The 23,419-nt window shown below is 40.0% G+C and overlaps 1 protein-coding gene across 12 annotated transcripts in view; it reads left to right on the top strand.

The window, feature by feature from the left end:
- The window catches only part of ANKS1B (ankyrin repeat and sterile alpha motif domain containing 1B), a 432,983-nt gene that overhangs the window by 232,228 nt on the left and 177,336 nt on the right, over window positions 1-23,419 (top strand). For 11 of the 12 annotated variants that reach the window (XM_056845975.1, XM_056845973.1, XM_056845974.1 and 8 more), the window contains 2 exons: window positions 779-885; window positions 22,384-22,482. In XM_056845975.1, the coding sequence (XP_056701953.1) occupies window positions 779-885; window positions 22,384-22,482 (206 nt within the window). Of the gene's footprint in view, window positions 1-198; window positions 218-778; window positions 886-22,383; window positions 22,483-23,419 lie in introns of those variants that run through there. The other variant, XM_056845972.1, reaches the window with a different exon arrangement.

Genomic DNA, 23,419 nt, shown 5'->3' with positions numbered 1-23,419 from the left:
CAAGTAGTAAACCATGGAATAGGCTACATACAGTTAATGCTTTGCATTTCCTGATGTCTTTTGAATCGTAAAACATCTACAACAAGCAGATCTCTCTAATGCCTAACTGGTAGGAAGGTTCTATTCAGATCTGAGCATTTTAGCTTGCCTCTGATGACCTGCTATTTTCTGCATTTGTTTTGACTGCTCTCATCATTCAAGATTGACGCTTGGATGGGTGTGTAGGTGGAAGCAGCAGCAGCAAGCTTACAGCTTGCAGACAAAACCCACCCTGCCTTATCTGATGGCTATTATTGAAAATGCGAGGTGTAGCCTAGGCTGGGTAATGAAGGGGAGAGAGCGAGGGGGAGCAAGGAGCATGGCGCTGCATACTGATGAGTGTAGGAGTACTTGATAAAAGATTTCTTGCTGCTAGCAGTGCATTGCTCATTGTGGAGTATTCCAACAGTCACATATAACGGAAACCAGCTTAGCTAACAGCTTGATATGCCTCTCCCCCCCCCCCACTGCATGACGTACTGTTCTGTAGTAGAGATTAATACCTACGAAATGTTGAGTTAGGAGCAGATCTTACTGTATAACCTGCCCTGGAAACTATGTGTTTCTTTTGACTTTCTTATTTGCTGGAAGCATTAATCTGACAAGCTGGCGGGCTCCTTTGATAACAACTTCTCCCGGAACACGATGTGGCAATGCCACCTCTCAGCCCAGGACCATCGTTATTATCCTGTGGATGGGTATTCACTGCTTAAACGCCTTCCTTCTCAAACTCTTTCAGCACCTAGATGCCCTGTCCAGACAGTGGGACAATGGTTGGAAAATATTGGGCTATCTCAATATGAGAACCACTTGCTGGCTAATGGATTTGACAATGTACAGTTTATGGTAAGTGAGCATCTATGTATATCTATGTATATTAGTGTGTTTGATTCTGTGCCTCATGAGATCTTATACACTATAGAGTGGAATTTAGTTTGTTTTTTTCAATGTCCTTTTGGATAAACATTTCATTTGGTACTGCCTTTAGTCTGTGTAAGCATGGGCATTTGAGGACCACAGGATTTTTTTTTGCCTGTTTCATATTTAATATCTAAGCCCTTTTTTAAAAGTAAAGGCTTAATTCTTCTATACCTTCATTGGCAGGAAACTGTTCCCTTGTTTATGAAAACCACTAGCATGTTTATAGGGGCAACTTCGTATTATTATATAGATTTGATATCTCTGATATGTAGTGCACACATTTAGCGTGGTCCTTTAAACCTAATCTTCATAAGCTTGTTACTCAAATAAATGCAAGCAGAGAAAAATGGTAGCTAATAAAGAGCTTACAACCTTTTCAATGCCTATCATTCTAGATGTAGTAGCACTCACCACACCTGTTGTTCAGAATGAATTCTTATCACACATTCCCGTCTTTTCTGTTTGTGGTTTGATTTTACCTGCTTCTATCTTTACAAAAGAAACTTGCATACATGATATAAAATACACAATTTTGTGTTAAGGCAATTAATACTATGCAATGGTGATTATTAGCATTCACCTGTATGTAAAGATGTTTAAATAGTTTTTTTTCTTGACCTGATTACAGTGTACAAATTTACAGTATGAGAAAAATAGATCCAGGTGAAATATTACTAGTGTTAATTTCTAGGCTATATTGTTCCAGCCTATTCATATAATGAGAGTTATAACTGAATGGAGTACTAGAAATTAATATTCCACCCAGATTTTTCTTGATTTTTCTTAATATAGCCTCTTGTACCACAATCAGAATGAGACTGTTGTTCTGTTGTTCAAATCACTGTAGCAAAAAAGGCAATCATATTGTTTTATGAAAAATTAAATATAAATATAGAAGGGCAGTCACTTAAATAGAGACCATTCAATATTCAAAGTTCCAAATGGGAGTGGTTCTTTGGAAGATGGTATCCATGTGCACTGTTACTAATGAATACTCCGGGAGCTGTAATGTTGAGTTGAGAAGCTACCTAAACATTGTTTGTACTCTAGGACAGTGGTTAACTGGAAGGAATGCAGTCCTCAATGGACTCTGTATCTGCTTGTGTCTTTTAATGACACACCTCTGAGATTTGCCTATTTGTGTAAGGTGTTCTATAAGGAAGCTTCAATTATCTAGAGTTATTCAAGTAACTTGTCTTTTGCATTGTGACCAAAGTTCGACGCACAACAGGTACCATAGTCTATTTCTGACAGTGATCAAAGAGATTAGAGTAGGACAAATATGGGTGACGTTTTTATACTCAATCTGATCCAATTCAGAAAAATTTAAAATGAGAGAGATAAAATATATTATTATATTATGGCCTTTAAAAACAGCAACTTCATTTTTAATCATCAAATTTAATTTGCTTATGTACACAGTAGTTATATGTAATTAATAGATTTATTCTAGCATACTTCAGAAAATGTATAATGTAATCAAAGATCCTGAATGTTAAAAAAGATGAAATGGCATTTACATGATTCAATGCTGAGAAAAATACTAGTCTGTTAAGAAATCAACATCTATATTTTATTTCTCAACATTAGAGAATTAATTGCATCTTTTAGTTTGTTTTACATGTCCTCCTTTAATCAGCAGAATAGTCAGCCAATAACATTATTTATTTTAATGTCCATCTTCACATTCTATTATGTCAGTGGAAGCAATAACCAGAGCCTTTCTTTGTTCCTTCTTCATGGAGTTTCTGTTTTTGTTTTTCTAGAAATACATTCTGATGCTTATTTGTTTTTCTGTTGCCTAAGCAACACTACTACACATCTATTTAAAATGACGCTGTACTGTATGACTTTCTAGATATTTCATGCAGGAATGCAGTTGTGAAGACAATATAATTAACGTTAATAGAAATATCATATTATATCTGAGCAAAGATGTTTTCTGTTAGAGCAACTCTCAACAGTAATATAGTAATTAAAATCACACTGGTACCTAAGGTATTTTTTAGATTAAAGGGTTTTGCAGGCCCAAGTATAGTTATTTTCAAATGCAATATAAAGAATTACCTTTCCAAGTTGTTACATTTTAAAAAAATATTCATGCACACAAAAGAGGAGTTCTGTCATCCTAAGGTTAGTCTTTAGGTGCACAACCTATTGATGGCCCCTACATAAACTGAATCTTGGTCATGCTTCAGCAAATCCATTTATTGTAGCCCTGGCAATTTGTCAAAGAGTGAACTATTGTATCATTTGAAAGTAAAACTTTGGTAATGCAGTTGCGTGCACTTGGTGAAAGGACATTGATGACATCAGAGATATTACAGTGAAATGATCACAGTACTATTTAACTAATTTCTAAGACCGTGGAAGATGTATAACCTGGCAATTACAATATTACAGCTAATTACAAATTATAGCATCTTGTCTGATCTAAGCACTTAAGAAACCTAGTGAACCATTTAACTGTTTCATTCCCAATATAGATTTATGCAGAGTCTTGACAACTGGATAAATGTAAGATACCTAGCGTGTATTTGATTCTAACTTCACATCAGAATCTCGACGTAAATAAGTGATTTCAATAAGACAGCAGACAAAAGCTTAGCCAACGTATATGAAGAATATAGAGAGCCAAATGAATTATCCTAAAGTGATTTCTGGGATATATTGAGAACCGCATCCACAACCCACATATGAGACAATTCCAGAACTGGATTATTCCCAGTTGATCAGAGTAAAATATTGATGTCAGACCATGAACTGTAACCAGAAGACAATCATCACTGACCCCAGAAAATTCTAGCATAAGTAGTTGAAACAATACTCTAAAGGTTCCTTTATGCCCTATATTTTGAAGGGATACCTAGAATATGTTTTATGTGCACATAGTAAAATGTACTGTATGGATGTTACATTCACATATATGCAAATGTATGCATTATACAGGCACACCCATCAGTGAGATGGGGTTGACCATTGCTCCCCCTGTATATGTGTACAATTAGTGGAAAATGTGACTTCATCCTGTGTAACACTTGTATTGGTCTTAAGATAAGAGAGTCAGCGTGGTGTAGTGGTTAAGAGTGGTGGTTTGGGGTGGTGGACTCTGATCTGGTGAACTGGGTTTGATTCCCCACTCCTCCACATGAGCGGCAGAGGTTAATCTGGTGAACTGGATTTGTTTTCCCACTCCTACACATGAAGTCAGCTGGGTGATTTTGGACTAGTCACACTCTCTCAACCCCACCTATCTCACAGGGTGTCTGTTGTGGGGAGGGGAAGGGAAGGTGATTGTAAGCTGGTTTGATTCTTCCTTAAGTGGTAGTGAAAAGTGACATATAAAAACCAACTCCTCCGTAACAAGTAGGAAAGCCAGTGTTTTATTAAGGCTAGGGAAGATGTCTGGCACTTAAGGCTATTACTATCTGTGCCCTTTTGACTAACAGAAATAGCTATAATAATTAACATGGAGATTTGACCAGAGTATCACTGTCACCACCAGAAATAGTCTTATAATGAAGGTATTGTGGAAACATACATTATATATATATTAGTTCCTCACAACATTAGCATATAACCATTTATCCTCAGCTAGTTCTTCCAGCCATTAGACATCTTGCACACACGGAAGAACGAGTTAGAAGAATAGCTAGACAGACTCATTGAAGCCTTACTTACTATGACATCCATAGTTTCACAAGGCCAAATTCTGTAAGTTAAGGAGATATTTATTAAGGAAAATCAAAGGGGTTTGGAAGCATATTAGACAAGACAAGGGAGAGCTCATGAGTGCTACAATTTTGTCCCCTTTGTGTTCTCTCGCAATTAATCAACCATTAGACTGCAAGGAGGGAAATTGGACTCAGATCCAGTCTGATCCTCTGGCACTCAGTCTCAGAGCCCAGTTCTTTCCCTGTTGCTTTTTCAGGGATGAAAAATGGCTCAGTCCTTCATTTGTTGTCAAAGTTGTCATTTTGAGGAAAGAACTGAACTCAGAAACAACACTGCAAATAGGTGTGCTGTCACTAAGCCTTCCTTTACTGAAGTCTGAAATGACCACAAAAAGATAATGAGGATGCAGTTTGGAAGACCATCTGAAGACCAGTGCCATGTCTTGCAAGTTCTTGAAAATGACAACTACCTTTCTAGAGCTGATCTATCCTTTCTAGAGCTGATCTATCCTTAGTCTTATGTTGACTGGATGGAGAAAAAGCATGAGGCTATATTCCATGGTGGCATGAGGAAAATTTGCATGTTCAACCATCACCCAAGTAGGTTATAAGAAGGAAGGTGGGGTCCTTCTGATTTTGCTTGTCATTTGTATGCAACAGTAGGAGGTGCTTTCTGTCCCACTATTACTACACAGGCTCCCAGGATGTCTTCAGGAAGACATCACCTCCCATTAAAAATAGATATACAGGGATAGAAAAAAAATCCTAGCTGTGTGTGATTCCATACTACAAAATTTTTGGGCTTTTGAAGCATCCCTTTTCTGCATTTGGCAGCAAAAGTATTTACATAGTCTACATGATACTTCATATCTATAAATCTGCTTCTCAAATGAGGTCTCCATCTGGGGATATATAAATCTGCAGATCAGGGCCACACTAATTCTAAACAGATATTTTTGCAAACTTGAGGGATCTCTCCCCCCCACCCCAGGTTTGCAGAAAAATCCGACATCTTTGAAAAATACATTGGGGGCTTAAGTTCCCCCCAAAATAAAATAACATTCTTTGCACTTGTGGTCAGTGGTGGTGGCGGTGAAGCCCGTGATAGGGTAGCCAGGTCCCTTTTCGCCAGTGGCGGGAGGTTTTTTGGGCAGAGCCTGAGGAGGATGGGGTTTGGGAAAGGGAGGGAGTTCAATGCCATAGAGTCCAATTGCCAAAGCGACCATTTTCTCCAGGTGAACTGATCTCTGTTGGCTGGAGTTCAGTTGTAATAGCAGGAGATCTCCAGCTAGTACCTGGCGGTTGGCAACCCTAGCCCAGGAGCCACACTGGGCCCTGGTGGTGGCAGAGCCCGAGAACCACATTGGGCCTGGTGACAGTGGCAGCAGAAGAGCTCAGGAGCCACAGCAGGCCCCAGTGAGAAAGTGGGAGGAGATGGGATTCCCCCCCACATGAGTCTCGTGGGTCCACATTTGTAGCACTATATTCCCCATAAATCCACCCCGGTGGGCAACTGTGAGAGAAAGGGTTAATATTAAAGCTGGAAGGAGGAAGAAGATGGGGTAATTTAAATAGATGGCAGCTCAAAGAACTCAGTATTGCTTTGACAACCTGGTATTACAATTGCATTTTAAGGGGGGGGGAATTGCCTCAAATCAGATCTGAAAAAGGCATGAAAACAAAACAGAAAAACTGATTTTTTTAGTGTATTTTTCCTTAGGAATATTTAGGAATAGGAAATAATGGCCCATGTGCTGCCAATAAGTTGGGGCCCCTTCCATACTCTCCATCCTTCATCTGTTTTAATTCCACATGGGAAGCTCCTTATGATATTTACAGGGCTGCTTTCCAATATGACCATAATACCCCTGATATTTAACAATAACAATAAGCATACCTTTCCTGGCCTTGCAATAGGGAATAAAAAAGATATTTTTTCCTGTTCACACCATTATTTGTTACTCCATTATTGCTAATGTGCATTTCATCTTGAAGATACCACTCATTGTTGCTATTTCTCATATCCATGCCTACACTGTTCTGAAAACATGGATTTTTAAATCTTAAAATGTACGTCCTTGTTTCCTTTTTCATACCATACAATCCCAATACTGGAGTGTTCATTGGGTGCCAACTTTTTTTTAGTACAGTAATAAAATTTTGAAGAACAGCAAACTCCCACACAACCCCTACACTGCCCTCTATTTGAGAAATCTTTACTTTAAAGGAATGGGAGGGTTGGTTGCTATGCATTTCCCCCACTGTGCTAAGAAAGCCTTAGAGCAATCATTCAGCCCCGTTTTAGAAATCAAAGCTGCAAACAGGGTGGCTGTTGCCATCTAGAAAACAGTCTCGGTCCCATCTCTTATGTGGAGACAGACTATCACATTGTTGATGCTAGATTGTGACTTGCGGAATTATCTTGTTGAGTTCAAAATACAGAAGGATATTTTTGGATTATGCACAAGAGCTCTATCTGAGATGTTTCATTAAGTCATCAAGGGAATTACAAACAGGACATCCAACACAATTTGTAAGTCAGTCAGTTGCTGGCTAATAGTAATTTGATTATACATGTAATGACATCTCTTGATCAATGAGTGTAGTCTGAAGTCCCTTGTGTTGTTCTGACAGAACAATTCTAGAGATAAATGACATGTGCTGAAACTGTGTGGCCGAGAGTTCCCAATCAGTTGAACCTAACTCCTTGAAGGTGTACAAATATATATTTGTGCGGATTTTGGTAGATATATGCAACAGGCTACAATCCTACACCCTTAGAACTGCAAAATCTTTTCTGTTTCTTTCCATGATAACCAATGTAGGGTGTAGCACTATTGTGCTAGAAGCATTACAAAATTCCTGGACATTCACAGCAAGCTAAGGCACTCCTGCATCTGTGTTTGAAGCATGTAGTGGCCTACTCCTTCCCAAGCCCATACTATACAGAGCATTTGCAGAAGGAGTAAGTTGTAACATCAGGTATGTGGTAAATTGGATTGCCAGCTCTGGGTTGGGAAATACATAGAGATTTGGGGGGTGGAGCCCAGGGAGGGCAGGGTTTGGGGAGGAGAGGGACCTTAGCAGGGTATAATGCCATAGAGCCCACTCTCCAAAGCCACCATTTTCTCTAGGGGAACTAATCTTGGTTGTCTGGAGATCAGTTGTAATAGCAGGAGATCTCCAAGTGCCACCTGGAGGTAGGCAATCCTAGTAGTATAAGAAAAGGACAGAGAATGTTCTCAGTGAATGGTGTGGTAGGTTGTAGCACTATTAGTACAGTGCAACAGAGAAGGAGAAGGTTATGCTGTAGCACTATAGGGAGCCATTCCAAATGTTTTATTGTGGTTTTGTTAGATACATACAATAGGCCACTATCCTACTTACCAATGTTTGTGATCTCCATAAGTGGAAATAAGGTTACTTCTTATCTAACTATATTAAGCTAGATCACGTTGGGTTAAATGATATAAAATATGGCCATGAATTTGTATTGGGTCTGTTCAATATATGGCATGTATCTAACCATCCCTGGACTTTGAAAAGCGTGGCTTTCCCAATTTCCCCTTCTGTTGCAGCCCACTGATCACCCCCAAAATGTTGTTACTGCGAATAGCATAGGGGGCAAAGTGGGGGTTTGCAGTGAGAATGGAAAATCAGAAGTTACTCCTTTTCTGCACACATTCCATTTTGAAATATGAAACTGTGGTTGGCCAGAATTCTGTCCTATCAAAACTTACATTGTTTTGCTCCCTTTATTCTGATATCATAATTGAAGTCACTATTCCAAATTGTTCTCTCAACAGTTAATAAACATTCACTTGTTTGTCCGTGGATGCGTAATAACGAGAGCTGACACCAGAGCTAGGATAATAAAAGGGCCATCTTTATTTTTATTGTTCAAGAGGGATCTGCATCGCACACAACCAAAACATCCCCCATAACTGACTGCAGTGCGGGCCATTGCTGGGATGCAGAAGAGTCAGGCCTCCTCTTGTTTTTTGCATCCCCATTCTTAGGGCGAGACCCACCCTGGCTCTGAGCTCTGAGCAGTCACGTGTGGTACTGCTCTTGCTCTTCCTTGCCAAGCCTTTTTAGTGCTCGAGGGAGGTGTGCCATGTCCAATCCACCCTAGCCGCGAGGTCTATAGGTAAAGGATAGCGGCACCCCTCAAGGAGTTCCTGTCCCAGGTCCCTGCCAGGCACCGAGTCCCCAGTCCTGGTCTGAGGGTTACTCCATCTTCCCAATTGATGCCTCAGGGTGCTCACCGGAGTTGTACCATAATCATGAAACCACATTTTCCCACACTGCTCCCGCCACAGGGGGCGGATCAGCTTAATGTTTGGTCCGCCCCACGACCCCAGATCTGGCAACCCTACCCCCTATCCCCACTGGTGGCCAGGGGGGACCTGGCAACCCTGAATCCTAAGAATCCTTTCCTAGGAGTAAGCCCCATGTTTTGGATTGTTCCCTCATCTGGAATATGCTGAGAAGTCATCAAAGCCATATTACATTCATTCAAGAGTTCTCAAGAAATTCAAATGTGAATCTGCAGGTCTGCTAACAAATTTTCACACTTTGTGACATTTATAAGTGCACACCTGATGACAGGGAAGTTAAAAACCAAACCTTTGCATCCTAAAAACAAGAAATAGCATACCACTATTAAAAGGATCCTTCGTCCCTTCATCCTAACATCTACTCCAGGAGTAGGGTTGCCAGGTCCCTCTTCACCACTGGCGGGAGGTTTTGGGGGCAGAGCCTGAGGAGGGTGGGCTTTGGGGAGGCGAGGGACTTCAATGCCATAGAGTCCAATGGCTGCCAGGCCATTTTCTCCAGGTGAACTGATCTCTATTGGCTGGAGATCAGTTGTAATAGCAGGAGATCTCCAGCTACTACCTGGAGGTTGGCAACCCTATCTAGGAGGCAAATAATATAATGGATAAAACAGTAAATATATGACTGTTGGAGAATAAATTACCTTCCTTAAAAGGAAATCATGCCTAACCAATTTTAATTATTTAAGAACATCAGTAAAAGTTTATGGAAAGGGGTGGTTTTTGATTTTCTTCTTTTTACGAAGCCCCTTTCCAATAAACATACAGAAACTAAGAAAATGAAGGAACCTGTTCCACCACAAATGCCACAAATCCTAGGCTGCAATCCTAAGAGCACTTTCCTAGGAGTAAGTTCCCTTTTGATAAAATTGTGGCATAAACATTCCTAAACTAAAACCCATTTTGTCAGATGTATGATACCTGGTATTTGTCACTAAGGAAATTTAGCATCCCTGAAAGAAGAATGGAGGTGATTTTATGGTCTTGAAACAGGAAGCAAATAAAAAGTCTGAGCATGTAAGTTCTTAATTGAATCAGGTTTGCCAGCAACCTGGAGAAAAAGTGTCCTACCCATTTAATAGAGACTTAATGGAATGTTATTTACTGGGTGATGTTATTTACCTCCATATCATAAAAACATTCACCTTCGCATTTCCACACAGTAATCATCTGTTGAAGAAACAAGACTTTTTTTTCTCCATGTTGCTGGAAACCTTAAGTTGAATAGTGATATGGTCAGGTTTGCAGATGGTGAAAAGTACCAGACCAAGGACTTAGCAGCTTTAGAATATGCTAGGTGAGCGATCCTAAGCAGGACTCAGAAGTGTGATTTTACTGAAAGGGGCTTACTCCCAGGAAAGTGCTCTTTGGATTTCAGCCTAGAACTCATAACAAAAATTGGTGTTCAAAACTCCTTCTGCAAGGCAGGATGCATGCCCTGGAGGGGAAGCACCATTTCAGTCAGTTCCCTTCTGACAGCTGAGTTAGAACCAAAAGACCTGACTCACAGTTGCATGTAGGATTGGTATATCTCTCCCTGAAAACATTGTGTTCCTCTGCATGGCTCCAAATAATGCAAGGGAGGAAGGGGGCTTCAGGCTTCCTTCCCATGCCAAAATAGTGTAGGGTTCAAACAGGCAGATATTTCTCTTCTTTTTATTCCCTTAGCCATTTCTCCTCCCTACAGTTTAAGAAGAAGAAGAAGAAGAGTTGGTTTTTATATGCCGACTTTCTCTACCACTTAAGGGAGACTTAAACTGGCTTACAATCACCTTCCCTTCCCCTCCCTACAACAGACACCCTGTGAGGCTGAGAGAGCTCTAACAGAGCTGTAACTTGCCCAAGGTCACCCAGCTGGCTTTGTGTGTAGGAGTGGGGAAACAAATCCAGTTCACCAGATTAGCCTCTGCCACTCATGTGAAGGAGCGGGGAATCAAACCCAGTTCTCCAGATCAGAGTCCACCGCTCCAAACCACCGCTCCTAACCTACACCACACTGGCTCAAGTTGCTTCTGTAAATAATTTCTTCACAAATTTATCACCAGGAATATATCTTTTCCTCAGGTTTAGCCTCCTCTATTCCTAATTTTGGTTTATGCTGGCATTTCTTTATTGGGAAGACACTGTCCTCATTTTATTCCATCACAGAATTTTCTAAATTTAAATGTTGTCGTGGGGTTGGGAGGCCAGAGACAGTTCTCTAATTATTCTGCTCAGAACATTTCTGTAGGAATATTTTTCTGTATTACAAAGAGGTGAATGTTTATTACCTCTGGTATGTTTTCCAATTTAAAATTGATACTCTCAAGGGAGCGGCATGTCTTATCCTATATGCACTTTAGTTGTGATCTCTTGTGCCTCCTGATGCACCTTTCATGGTATAAAATGAACCCTCGGTAACTACAAGGATATATAGTAAACCTTTTTATCCCACCATGGTATGGACTGAGCCTTTAGTGCCAACAATGGTATCTGTAGTAAAGAATGGTATGATATGAAACCTCAGTATTTGCTACAGGATATTCTGCACATTCAGTACTAACAATAGCATATTGTATCAGTCTTCCAGCTATTACTCATGTTTGTACTGATGCTTGTACATTTGGCTCTGATGCCTGTCCTATAGATGCCAATTAAGTCCCTTCAGACAAAACACTATCTTATTTTTTCTTGCTCAGTTGCCATAGGTCAGCGATAGTGTACATTGAGTCAGATTTTATGTACTTTACCCTTGTACACTTTTAATATAGTCCATGTAAAGGGGCTGAGGGATTCCCATAGTTACCATCCTTTTAACTGAATATGTATGTGCTTTTGAAAACAAAGTTGTATATGAGAGTAGGTTTTACATAAATAGAATCACATTCTGATTTCACTGCAAACAGAAGTTGTATTCCTACACACTGAGTAGGACAGAAGCCTACATGCAGCTCACACCTGCCATCAGTGTGAGCCAGGCTAATGAGAGTCAATCTGCACACATCTGGCCAGTGGCCAAGCTATTTACTGCAACACATAAAGTCCCCTGAAAGCAGGAGTTAACAATTTCTAGTGTCCCAGTATCTGGTAAGGATCAAGCAAAGGGTCATCATAGACAGAGTAAAATAGGCTGTCTATATGCTGAAAACATGTGAAGAGTCAAGGGAGGGGGAAGCAATTTGGAAAATCCACCCCAACCTCCAAAATACCCATCTTGGGGATTCTGTAAACTTTTTTCAGATGCATGATCAGGCTGATTGCTTTTTCATTTAATGAATCTTCAGCTGGCCTCAGTAATCAGTTTCTGCTGTAGCTTATTTAGTCCTCATCAGGTCAATTTTTGAGGATTCCCTCCCCTTTCAGTTAATTAACCATGTAGATTTTCCTGCATATCTCCGGAGAAGGGTCTCTGGGGTTTCTAGTTTTGTGGCTTTTGTCATCAATATAGGAGCCTATCTGCTTACTACTTGATATAACAAGCAGGGAACCTGCAAGGATTTGCAAGGATAACTTCATTTTTCCCTGTATTCCCTTCCCCATGCTATTTCCCCCTTACTTCTGACAGCTTTCATAGCTTCTCCCCTTTCCCTGCTTCCTTCTCTCCATTCACCAAGCATCATTTCTTTCATCTGCCACCCATTCTGCAGCCTTATTTATTACTTACTTCATAAATACCCCACGTTTCTCCCCAGTGGGGAGTAGGGTTGCCAACTCCATGTTGGTAACTACCTGGAGATTTTGGGGTGAAACCTAAAGAGGACAGGGTTTGGGTAGGGAAGGGACTTCAACAGGATATAATGCCATAGAGTTCACCTTCCAAAGAAACCATTTTCTCCAATTGATCTCTTTCACCTGGAGATCAATTGTAATTCCCAGAGATCTTCAGCCACTACCTGAAGGTTGGCAACCCTACTGGGGACCCAAAGAACCTAACATCATCATCCTCTCCCCATTTTATTCTATATTGATACAGTGAGGTAGATAAGTCTGTGAGAGAATGATTGGCCCAAGTTCACCCAACAAGCTTCCATGGCAGAGTGGGGACTTGAGCCTGGTTCTCCCAGATCCTAGTCTAACACTCTGATCATCACTACATCACACTGGCTTTCAACTTTCCCTCTTTTGCTCCCCTTGGCCACTTTTCCCTTGGAATATTCTTGCAAAGTTGCAAAAAGTCATGCTATAGCAAGTTGTTCAGTTGAATTGTAGGGTGGCCACTGCCAGATCCAACCAAGTTGCACAAGTTGTGTGGACCTTGCCACTGGGACCAAGTTGCATAAATTGCATGGTAGCAAGTTTCTGAGTTGTTGCTGCTGGGCCTAGCCCCAGTGAGTCTTCCCTCTAAGGTAGGAGGGAAGAGAGCAAGGGTAGACTGGGTGGAAAGAACCCTGCTTTTTACTGACAGAAAGTTTAAAGTATGGCAATAGTAATGTGGTTGCTTAGTAACCCCCACAATGGCCACTGAGATCTCAGAAAGCATCCGTTTCTTAAAGATACAGGTGCTGTTTCTCTAATTTGGAGGGGTTTTTTACATTTCAGATTTTTCTGCAAAACTGGGATTTTTCTCAGGTTTGTAGAAAGATCTGTCTTTTCTGTTCATGGCCCCAGTCTCTGGATTTATGTATCGACAGATGGGGCCATGTAGAGAATTATAATATTGACAAGCAGGGAACTACAAGGACTTGTGGAAGTTATTTTCCCCATATACTCTTCTCCACACTGTTTTCTTTTTCTCTCCTCCTGGCAACCCTCACAATCCTCCCCTTTTCCTGCTTCCTTCGCTCCTTTGCACCCACCAGCCAACCTACATTTATATACTCCCTTGTCTTCAGCTTTCTCCGCTTCCCTCTGGAAGCCTTTATCTGGGAAAACTGTGGCCCAGTTGCATGATGTTGGCCACCAGGCTGGGCCCAGTTGCACAATGGGGACCTGCAAGGGACATCTCACTTTCTCTATATCCCCTTCCCCACACTATTTCCTCTTTCTATCCTCCTGTCAATCTTTCCATGCATCCTTCTCTCCTTCCCACCAACCAATGTATCTTTTTTCGCGCCCCCATCTGCAGCTACATTATTTATTTATTTATTTATTTACATCCCACTTTTTACCACAATGGGAAGCTAAAGCAGATGGGCAGCCCATTCCTGAGGGAGGGTGGGGTAGATCCACAGTGGCCAGGAGCAGTGCAGCCACGCTGCCTCCTTAGAGGCTTCCTGGCTGCTGCGGAGGGAAAAAAAGGCTTTTTTAAAAAGAAAAAAAGGAGGAAATGCCCCATTGCAAACAGCAAGGCTGCCTCACCGAAAAAGGTGGTGCAGCCATGCCTCAGCTCAAGGGGGCATTCCCTGTGTGAAAGGGGTTAGGAAGGTGACTTATGTCAGCTCTACCCCTTGGAATGTCCCCCCTATGCCAGCGTGGCCTGCCGCTTCCGGGATTTAGGTTCTGGTGCAGTGGTTGTGGCAGTGGAGTCTCCACCGCTCCAGGGCACCCAGGTACCCACATGTGTTTCACCCAGGATGGCATTAGTGCCCATTATTCCAGGTTAAACGGGCATTTATGCTGGCATGGGGGTCACACCGGCTCCTATGGAGCTTTGCCCCCCCCCGGGAATGCGCTCTACATCATTCTTATTTAATTTATTTACAAAATTTGTATCCCACCCTTCTGCTCTTACAAGGGCTGCCAAGGCAGCTAACAATTTAAAACATACAGTATAGAACCATTATAATAAACAACATACATTATAAAACCATTATAATAAAAGCATATAAAACATACATCATTAAAACAACTTTTAAAAGAGTTTAAAACAGAGTTAAAATAATGCAAACCAGTTAAAAAACATACAAAACATTGGTTAGGAAGGAGCGATCATTGAGGGAACCCCAAATGAAACAAAAAAAGTCTTCACCTGCTGGCAGAAGATGGCAACAGAAGGGGAGAGAATTCCAGAGCTTTGCTGGCATGACTGAGAAGGCCCCCTCCCAGTTTGCCATTTGCCTAATCTCAGAAGATGATTGTAATGGTTGTGTGGGTTCATACGGGGTTAGGCAGTCCTTCAGTTATGTTGGTCCCAACCAGTAGAGGGCTTTGAGGGTCAAGACCAGCACCAAGACCAGCACGTGACTGGAAATAAATTAGAAGTCAGTGCAAGTGATCCACCAGGCCAACCAAGGCTGTTTCATCTCATAACCAGATTGGAAAGGATTTAAACAATTTGTCTCACCCAGGAAAGTTTGGAATTGTCCAGCCACTACCAGTTCAATTGCCTTGCTCAAGAATGGAACATTTGAGACTGGTCTTCTTTCCTTCATTTTATCATCACAACAACCCTGTGAGGTAGATTAGAGTGCAAATGTGTAACTGAGCCAATGTTACCCAATGAGATTCTATAGCGCAGTGATGATTCAAATATGGGTCTCCCAGATCCTGGTCTGAAACGCTAACCATTACACCACACTGGCTTTCATGGGGTAGCTGCTGTTGAACAGTAGCAAGCACCCAATCCTGGGTGAGTCATGCAAGTTGCATGGTATCATGTTGTCCAGTGGTTGCTTCCAAGCCTAGCCCTGATGAGTTCTCCCTCAAAGGCCAAAACAGCCCTGAAAAGAACCTTCACCCATACTTTTTACTGACAGAAACCAAGGCTTGAAGGCTGGCAATACAATTGTGCTTGCCTAGCAATGCCCACAATGGCCACTGCAGAGGGCATTTGTTTCTTAATTTTACATGTGTTGTTTTTATTATTTTGTGGGGGGTTAGCCCCCCTTTTTTTAAAAAGATTTCAGGTTTTTCTGCAAAGCTGGAGCTTTTTTTCAGATTTTTGGAAAGATCTGTCTTGTCTGTTCATGGCTCCAATCTGTGGATTAAGTATGCACAGATTTCGTCCTGTTTAGAATTAGATACACTGATAGTACAGCAATAGTGCTAAGATTCTGCACACTGATGGCATCAACAAGAGGAGAGAGGCCTGATACTGTAATATATGCATTGCACATTTCCTACAAAAATTGGAATTGGTGGTGAAGGATACACATATTTTAAGACAAACTCTGGTCAAATGATGAGAAATTGATTGTCTCGCTACTGTCGGTGGAACTGGCAGGAGAGAGACAGCTGTACAAGGGAATTTGATCGTAAGTTACAAAACTAGAGTATTCAGAGATTAATAGCAACTTCCTAAACATTTGATTATTGTATATTTCTAGGATGAAAATACAACAGATAGCTATAAATAGATAGATGAAAATATAAGGGATATATGAAAACCCATATGATTACATCAGAATCTTCTTAAAAGTTGACAATTCAAAAGTATTTAAATCAGAAAAAGGACTGATTGTATAGTATGAAAATAAAATAATAAAAAGAAATCAAGAAAACTAGGTGAATTAAATTATATTATGTTGGCTATGAGGAAATGAGAAAAGTGTCAAGTTGTAAAAGAATATAAAGGAAAATGTGTCTTCTGGCAGAAGGTTTGTTTTTTTAAACTGGTAGGAAATTATAAAATGTTATGAGGAGCTTTTAACTAGAAATGCCATGAATGGACCCAGAAGTTCCTGCTTGTAGTCTGCCATGGAACTATGGCTTTTTTTAAAATCACAGAGTAGGAGGCTCACAAATAAAGTATATGTTAGTGAATACTAAAGAGATTTCAGAAACACAGCATTTCTAGGAGGCAGAGAAAGAGATATTTTGATAATTAGGAAGTAAATCATCTAAGGTCAGATTTATCAAAGGGATTTTAAGGAAAGGATTCATTGATAAATTTAGAGCTTTTGGCACTCCTCTATAAGAGGTTGTGCAAAAGAGGAGGCATGAAAATAAGTCACACAACTTCCTCATTTTGCTGGCTTCTTTTCTATTGGGGCACATAGGAGTTGCCAACAACTGGGAGAAAAAATATCCTGTCCCTTTAGTAGAGGCTTAATGTGTGCAAACGGGCAAGCAAACCTTTGCATGGCAGGGAGGTAAATAACATCCCATTAAGTCTCTGATAAAGGGGTAGGACATTTTTTTTCCTCCTGGCTGTTGGCAACCCTGTTGGCCACATTAAGCTGAAGGGGAGGGTGGCATCATTTAGTCTCAGAGCCCAGACATTGCAATCCTATAAATAGCTACTCAGAAGTTAATCCCAATGTGTCCGTGTGGCTTACTCCTAGGTAATGTGCATAGGAGAGTGCAGCCTGAGTTAGGTTCCATTGCTGATAGTTCCAATTGAAAGGATCTAAGATAGCAGAGTTTGGGAAAGTCTTCTACCAGAGACACTGAAGGCTTCTGCCAGTATAATTGCCAACTGGCAACAGATTGCATTTTCATGCTGCCCTTCTTCCAAATTGCTGAGGGTGCCAAACGTTGTTGTCCCTCCTCCATTCATCTTGACAACCTTGTTAGGCAGAGAGATAGTGACTGGCCCAAGATCCAGTATGAATTTGAACGCAGGTTTCCCCTAACTAGTCTGATTCTCTGACCATTGCTTTGCGGTCCATAATGATATACACTGGAAAGTTTTGTCTATTATTTTCTTGTAGTTAAGCATACAGACCTTAACAATAGGATTGCCCCCTTTAATAGGGGCTTAATGATGTTTTCCTCCATGCTATTGAAAGATTCACCCACTCATTTCCTCATATTAAGCCTCTCTTAAAGCAACAGGACATTTTTTTTCTCTAGAAAAAAAATTCTCCAACCCTACCTGGAGTATAATTCTCATATATTTCACCCCCAACATTTTTCTAGTAGGCTTCAAAACCAGATAACTGGTGAGTCATTTCCCTTCCCCATCCATTAAAGTCCAACAGCGTTACTTCATCACCCAGCTGAAGGCCCTAAACTTCAGCACAATGAGTAATTCGGCATAACGGAAGTGCTAGAGCTACGAACCTGGCTTTTACATTTCATGTAGCATTCTTTGAATTTTCTGATCAGAAACACAGAATTGTAACTTGGAGATTAGTATCCAGTTACTAGCATTGCCAACATTTTTTATCACCTCCATTCCTGTGCTTTAACAAGCCGTTTCTGTGGAATTTAGCTGGAGATAATGATTATTATATCCATACCATGTTTACTGGCTGTCCTGCAGTTCAAGCTGCTACTAAAGGCAGGAGCTGGCCAGGTCATTTTTCAAGTTGGCCCAGAATGCGAGTTTCTACTGATAAAAGTGGAAAGTAGATTGACCATTCTGGCCATGTACTTCTATATGCAATCTTTGAGAGCCAGTTTTGAAGTTGGTGCTGCTGTGGTACAGTGCTCTCAAAGGTTCCAGCATTAGTGCCAAGGCTGAAAGTTCTATATCCAAGAATAGTTGCTGGATTTGTGAATGTGGTAAAAATTTGATACTTTGAATTTCCCATGAAGTCAATATGGTATCTTTATTTAAATTAAATAATTACCTAATGTAGGAATAGTTTCTTCTTGTGTTTCATGTCAGGGTGAAAAAGCAATAAAGCTTCCAGGCATCTTCCCAAATTCTTTGTATGTATGTCCATGAAGCTCCTCAGTGAACAGGTTTTATTTGCTCTGAGTCCTTGGTATTTACCATGTTATCAAAACAAACAAGTCACTGACTTTGATGGCAACTCCATTGATAGTTTTGTTGAACGGTGGAATAGCAAGGCAAGTTAGCTGTCAGCACAAGCATTTTCTTTCTCTACCTTCATCAATATGGGTTTTTCCACATTCTCTTTTTCCTTGTCTCCAAGATCCTGCTTTGATGGTGGGTTTTTTTTTAAGTTGCTCCTTCTAGTGGTTGATTCAATACACACATGATTTTATCAACAGTAGAAAGCTGCTGCTTAAATCAGCAGAGAAATAAACTGGATTTAATCTTCTGCTATATCGAATGGGCCGCTGGAGGGAGTAAAACATATGCAAAATTTAAAAAAACACACTGCAGAATCAAGAACTTCAAGATGAGGAAAAAGAGAATGGAGAAAAGACCTATGAATGCTCTAGTTACAGAAATTTTCGGTAGGTGAAAAGGTAGGGTATATAATTAGTAACCAGGTAGATTATACCAAAACGGAGAGAATGAAGCTTGGAGGAGGTTTGTTTGTTTGTTTGTTTGTTTGTTTGTTTGTTTTAGAAAAGTCTTATCCATAGCAGAGCTGAAGGATCTTTCATTTCTACCGTTGAGGCAAAGAAATCACATGAATTAAAATAGTTTAGAATCTTGTGATTCTAAGAGCAACATTTTAAATTAATAATTAAAAAATATTTTCTTCAGTTAGGGATGCTTGCTGTGTCAAAGGTTAAGAACCCATTTCTTATGAAGTACATAAGATCTTATCACAGCAGTCATCTTGTTACCACAGTAACAGGAGTGAGCAAGCTAAGTGAGGCCCACAGCTGCTGAATAGGAAAAGATAAGCAAAATCCAGCCTTCTTCCTGTGCAAAGCAAATTGTTGGAACAATTAGGAAAAAATAAAAGAACATTGTCAACCTTTAATCAACCATTTTTGTATTTTTAAAAACAATTTTGATTCAATTGAAGTCGTTTCTATTTAGCCTTGGGGTTTCCAGTACTGAAAAATTTCTGCATAGACTATTAAAATAAGTTTAATAAGACTTTATAATAGACATGCAGTGTGCTTTATACGAGATAAGAATCCAGCTTCAGCAAGAATATATATACAGGAATGGGCAAACAGCCCTCCAAGCAAAACTGGAAATGGAATGAGATAGACTTTCTATAACTAGGCCAATTGTGGAATATTTTACAGATAATCAGAAATTTGCATGCTGCAGTCATCACTTTTGGCCATACCATTGATCACGTTAACAAGAAAATGTGTTATGGCTTCTCTCTGTGGCAATCCAGGTGTTCAAGACTGAGATCTTATTCCAGCTGTTATATGGAGTTCCCACATGGATACAATCCTCTACCTAAAGATTGAAACCATTCAAATGTCTTTTCTGCATGCAGTTTTTTGGGCATCATGCTTTATACCTCTTCAGTTCTCCATCTTGAAGCTGGCTTCAAGTCATTGGCTACTTTGGACTGGACTACTGTTATAAAATTCAAGTTAAATTTGCTTTCTTCAAGTTTTTCATCTCTTCTACGTGATCATCTTAGATCAGATTCTTTTGTGAGTAATTTAGAGTCAGAATATTGATGTAAAAATCATGGCTTCGGGATTCTCCCCAGTAACTTGCAGTGGGGTTTGATAGCTCTTTCGCTGTAATTAGAAGTGGCTTCAAGGTGCAAGCCTGGTTATCTCTTATATCTGATGCTGAGCATATCTGTTTATCAAAAGACACAGCAACAATGACCAAATAAAGATAATGAAAGTCTTAACACAGGTAGGGCATATAGTTTCCAAGAGGCTTAGGACAGGTTTAAATTCAGACTGCTGAGTTAGCAGAAATACGTGTGCCATAATAAATGTCAATGTAGTCTTTATGCAGTAATATTTTGGGGTTCACTCACAGTGAAATTCCCACTGTGCTATATTTCCAGAAATTTTATAGATATGGATTACCATTCAAGATATACAGTGTTTGTGTTTGTGTGTGTGTGTTTGAGATTTAAGTCCAGGTACCCAACAAGAGATGGATTGACTCTATAAAGGAAGCCATGGCCCTCAGTTTGCAAGATCTGATCAAGGCTGTTAAGGATAGGACACTTTGGAGGGCATTGATTCATAGGGTCGCCATGAGTCGGAAACAACTTGACTGCACTTAACACACACACACACACACACACACACACCATCTATTTAAAAGCAGCTTCCATCTCTGTAATTCTTCAGTTTCTAAAAATAGGCAGGGTGTTGGCTAGAATGCTTCTATAAAGCATGACTAACAAGTGATTTGTTTTCTTTATTGATACTATTAGCAGCTTCTCTTTTAAACAAAAGATTTGACACTGATCACGTTCAGATGAGTACAGTATATTGAAGGAAAATTCAGTATATATGGCAAAAGATATTACAGAATACTGTATATCTTAACATATTTACTTTGAAAGTAAGAAGTACTATGTATGTATTTATTTAAAATATTTATAAGCTTGCCTTTCTCCTAGATAACTGGAACACAAGGCAAATAACAAGTACAGTACAAAACATAATTCTAAAAACAACCAATTAAAACAACCATCAGAAAAAAAGCTTTAAAATTCAAGACACCCACAAAGCAATCACCTTTAGGAGCTAAAGATTCTTATAAAGACTTCCATTTTACAAGCTTTTTGAAACTACAAGAGAGGTGCAGATCTTGTTATATGTTAACCAAACAGAACACTGCCTTCTTGGTAATTTCAGATGGTTAGCCATGTTAGTCTGTAGCAGCAAAATCATTACTTTGCTTTATCATTACAGTCATGACACCATAAACAAAATTTATTTCAGGATAAGCATTTCTGAAACAGAGCTAACACTTCATTAGTTGCATGAAATGTTCATCCACTAGGCAAAAGTATATATACTCAGAGCTGCAGACAACAGAAAGAGATGTGGGGGACTGGGTGTGTGTGTGGAGATGTTGCAAAGACAGGCTGGATTAAAGGGACATCCAGTAACTTTTAACTTAATGAAGTGAGCTCTGACTCACAAAAGCTTTTTGCCAGAATAAATTTTATTAGTTTTTAAGATGCCACTGGTCTCTTGTTTTATTTTGCTTTCTTGATAATATTATTCAGATTGAGGAATTGCCTACTGCCCTAATTATACTTAAAAACCTTTGCCTCAAAACTGCATAGGTAGGAAGATGGTAGCGTCTGGGGAACAAATGCATGCTATATGCAAGATAAGATTCAAACCAGATGAATATAACTTTATTCTAATACTTCGTTCTAATTCTTTTGGGAGGGTAGAAATGTAAATAATCTTTTGAAATTTCTTGAACTGCACAGGTCTGCTTTGTCATAACATTCTCTCTCTGCCTCCCTGGAGAGATTTGCTGCTAACTGGAATATGTTTAACTGATTGCCAGGGCAATCCATATTGGAACTTTCATGTTTACTGAGGCTGAAAATGAGTGCAATCATCATTATTTAGTATGTTGTCAGATATTGTTTGTTAAACCATGTACTGAAACTGCTCCTAGAACTTCTGTGTGAAAGCACCTCTCTCACTTCCTAGAAATCTCTCTTCAAAACCTGCATACCTTAGCAAGACTAAGAGTGCATTCCTGAAGGGGGGGGGCGAAGCTCCTTAGGAGCCACTGTGACCCTGTGCCGGCGTAGGTGCCACCTTATCAAAGAACATGTTCTTTCTCTATCCTTCACTTCACCTTCCTTCTATCCTTTTCTTGTCTTTCCTGTACCAGATTTTAAGTTGTGAAGCTCCTCAAGGCAGGGACTTGTTTAGTGCCATGAACATTGATGACACTATATAAATAAAATGTAAATAATAAAACAATACAACTTTAAATCCAATAGTATGTAATGTTTCAAGCTGTTGACAAAATTTGTTCCTCTTTGTTTCAGGGAAGCAATGTTATGGAGGATCAGGATCTGTTGGAAATTGGAATACTTAATTCTGGACACAGACAAAGAATTCTACAGGCAATTCAGCTCCTTCCAAAGGTATCCTTTTTACTATCTAGATACTTATCTCATAAGAAATAGATCTTCATTTTAAAAAAATAAAATACAATAAGTAGAAATGTTAGACTCCTGGACCTTACTATCTGCAAATATGATTTTACGTAAGTGGAGAAATCATCTCAGGGCCCCATGGTGTGGGAGGAAGCTGGGCTCCTGTCTCCCCCTGCACCATTTTCCCACCCTGAAATGGCCCTAGGAAAGTTATTTTTTCCATTAAGGGACTGCATGCACACTGAATGCTTGCATTTGCAGCAACCCCAGGTAAATACCTCCCTCTGGGATGTTTCAGATCAGGAAAATGATGCAAAGGGGAAGCAGAAGCTCACCTTTACCCCATTCATGTCCTGATCCAAATCAGGCCCTTGTGGAGCTTCTGACTTCCCACAAGAATTCACAGCAGCCAACCTCTGCAAGTTCCCCTGGTAATCCTGTGTTACATTTAACATGTACTTCAGCTTTTAATTGCATATATAGGCAGTATATCAAAATTATGCCTAGAAAGAACTTTTCTCATCACACCCAGGATCCCACAAAATCTTTGAGGTGGTTCTTTATTAACTATCAAGAATAAATCACACAATGTCATCTGATTGAAATGGTTCTGTTGGCTCAATTTCTTAATAATGTTCTTATCAGTGTCCTTTTAATGTAAGTAGGGTAACATCATAGCAACGCATAGAATTCCTAGCAGCAATTTCTGTAACTGCAAAGCCCTGAGCATGCAGAAATTCCTGCCTAGGTAAATAAGTAAGTAGTAAGTAAATGAATAGGAGCCCCGTGGCGCATAGTGTTAAGCTGCAGTACTGCAGTCAAAAGCTCTGCTCACGACCTGAGTTCGATCCCAACGGAAGTTGGTTTCAGGTAGCTGGCTCAAGGTTGACTCAGCCTTCCATCCTTCTGAGGTCGGTAAAATGAG

This window comes from Euleptes europaea, chromosome 3, assembly GCF_029931775.1.
Source record: "Euleptes europaea isolate rEulEur1 chromosome 3, rEulEur1.hap1, whole genome shotgun sequence".
NCBI classification, from domain to species: Eukaryota; Metazoa; Chordata; class Lepidosauria; order Squamata; family Sphaerodactylidae; genus Euleptes; species Euleptes europaea.
This window is presented reverse-complemented; position numbering and strand designations above follow the sequence as displayed.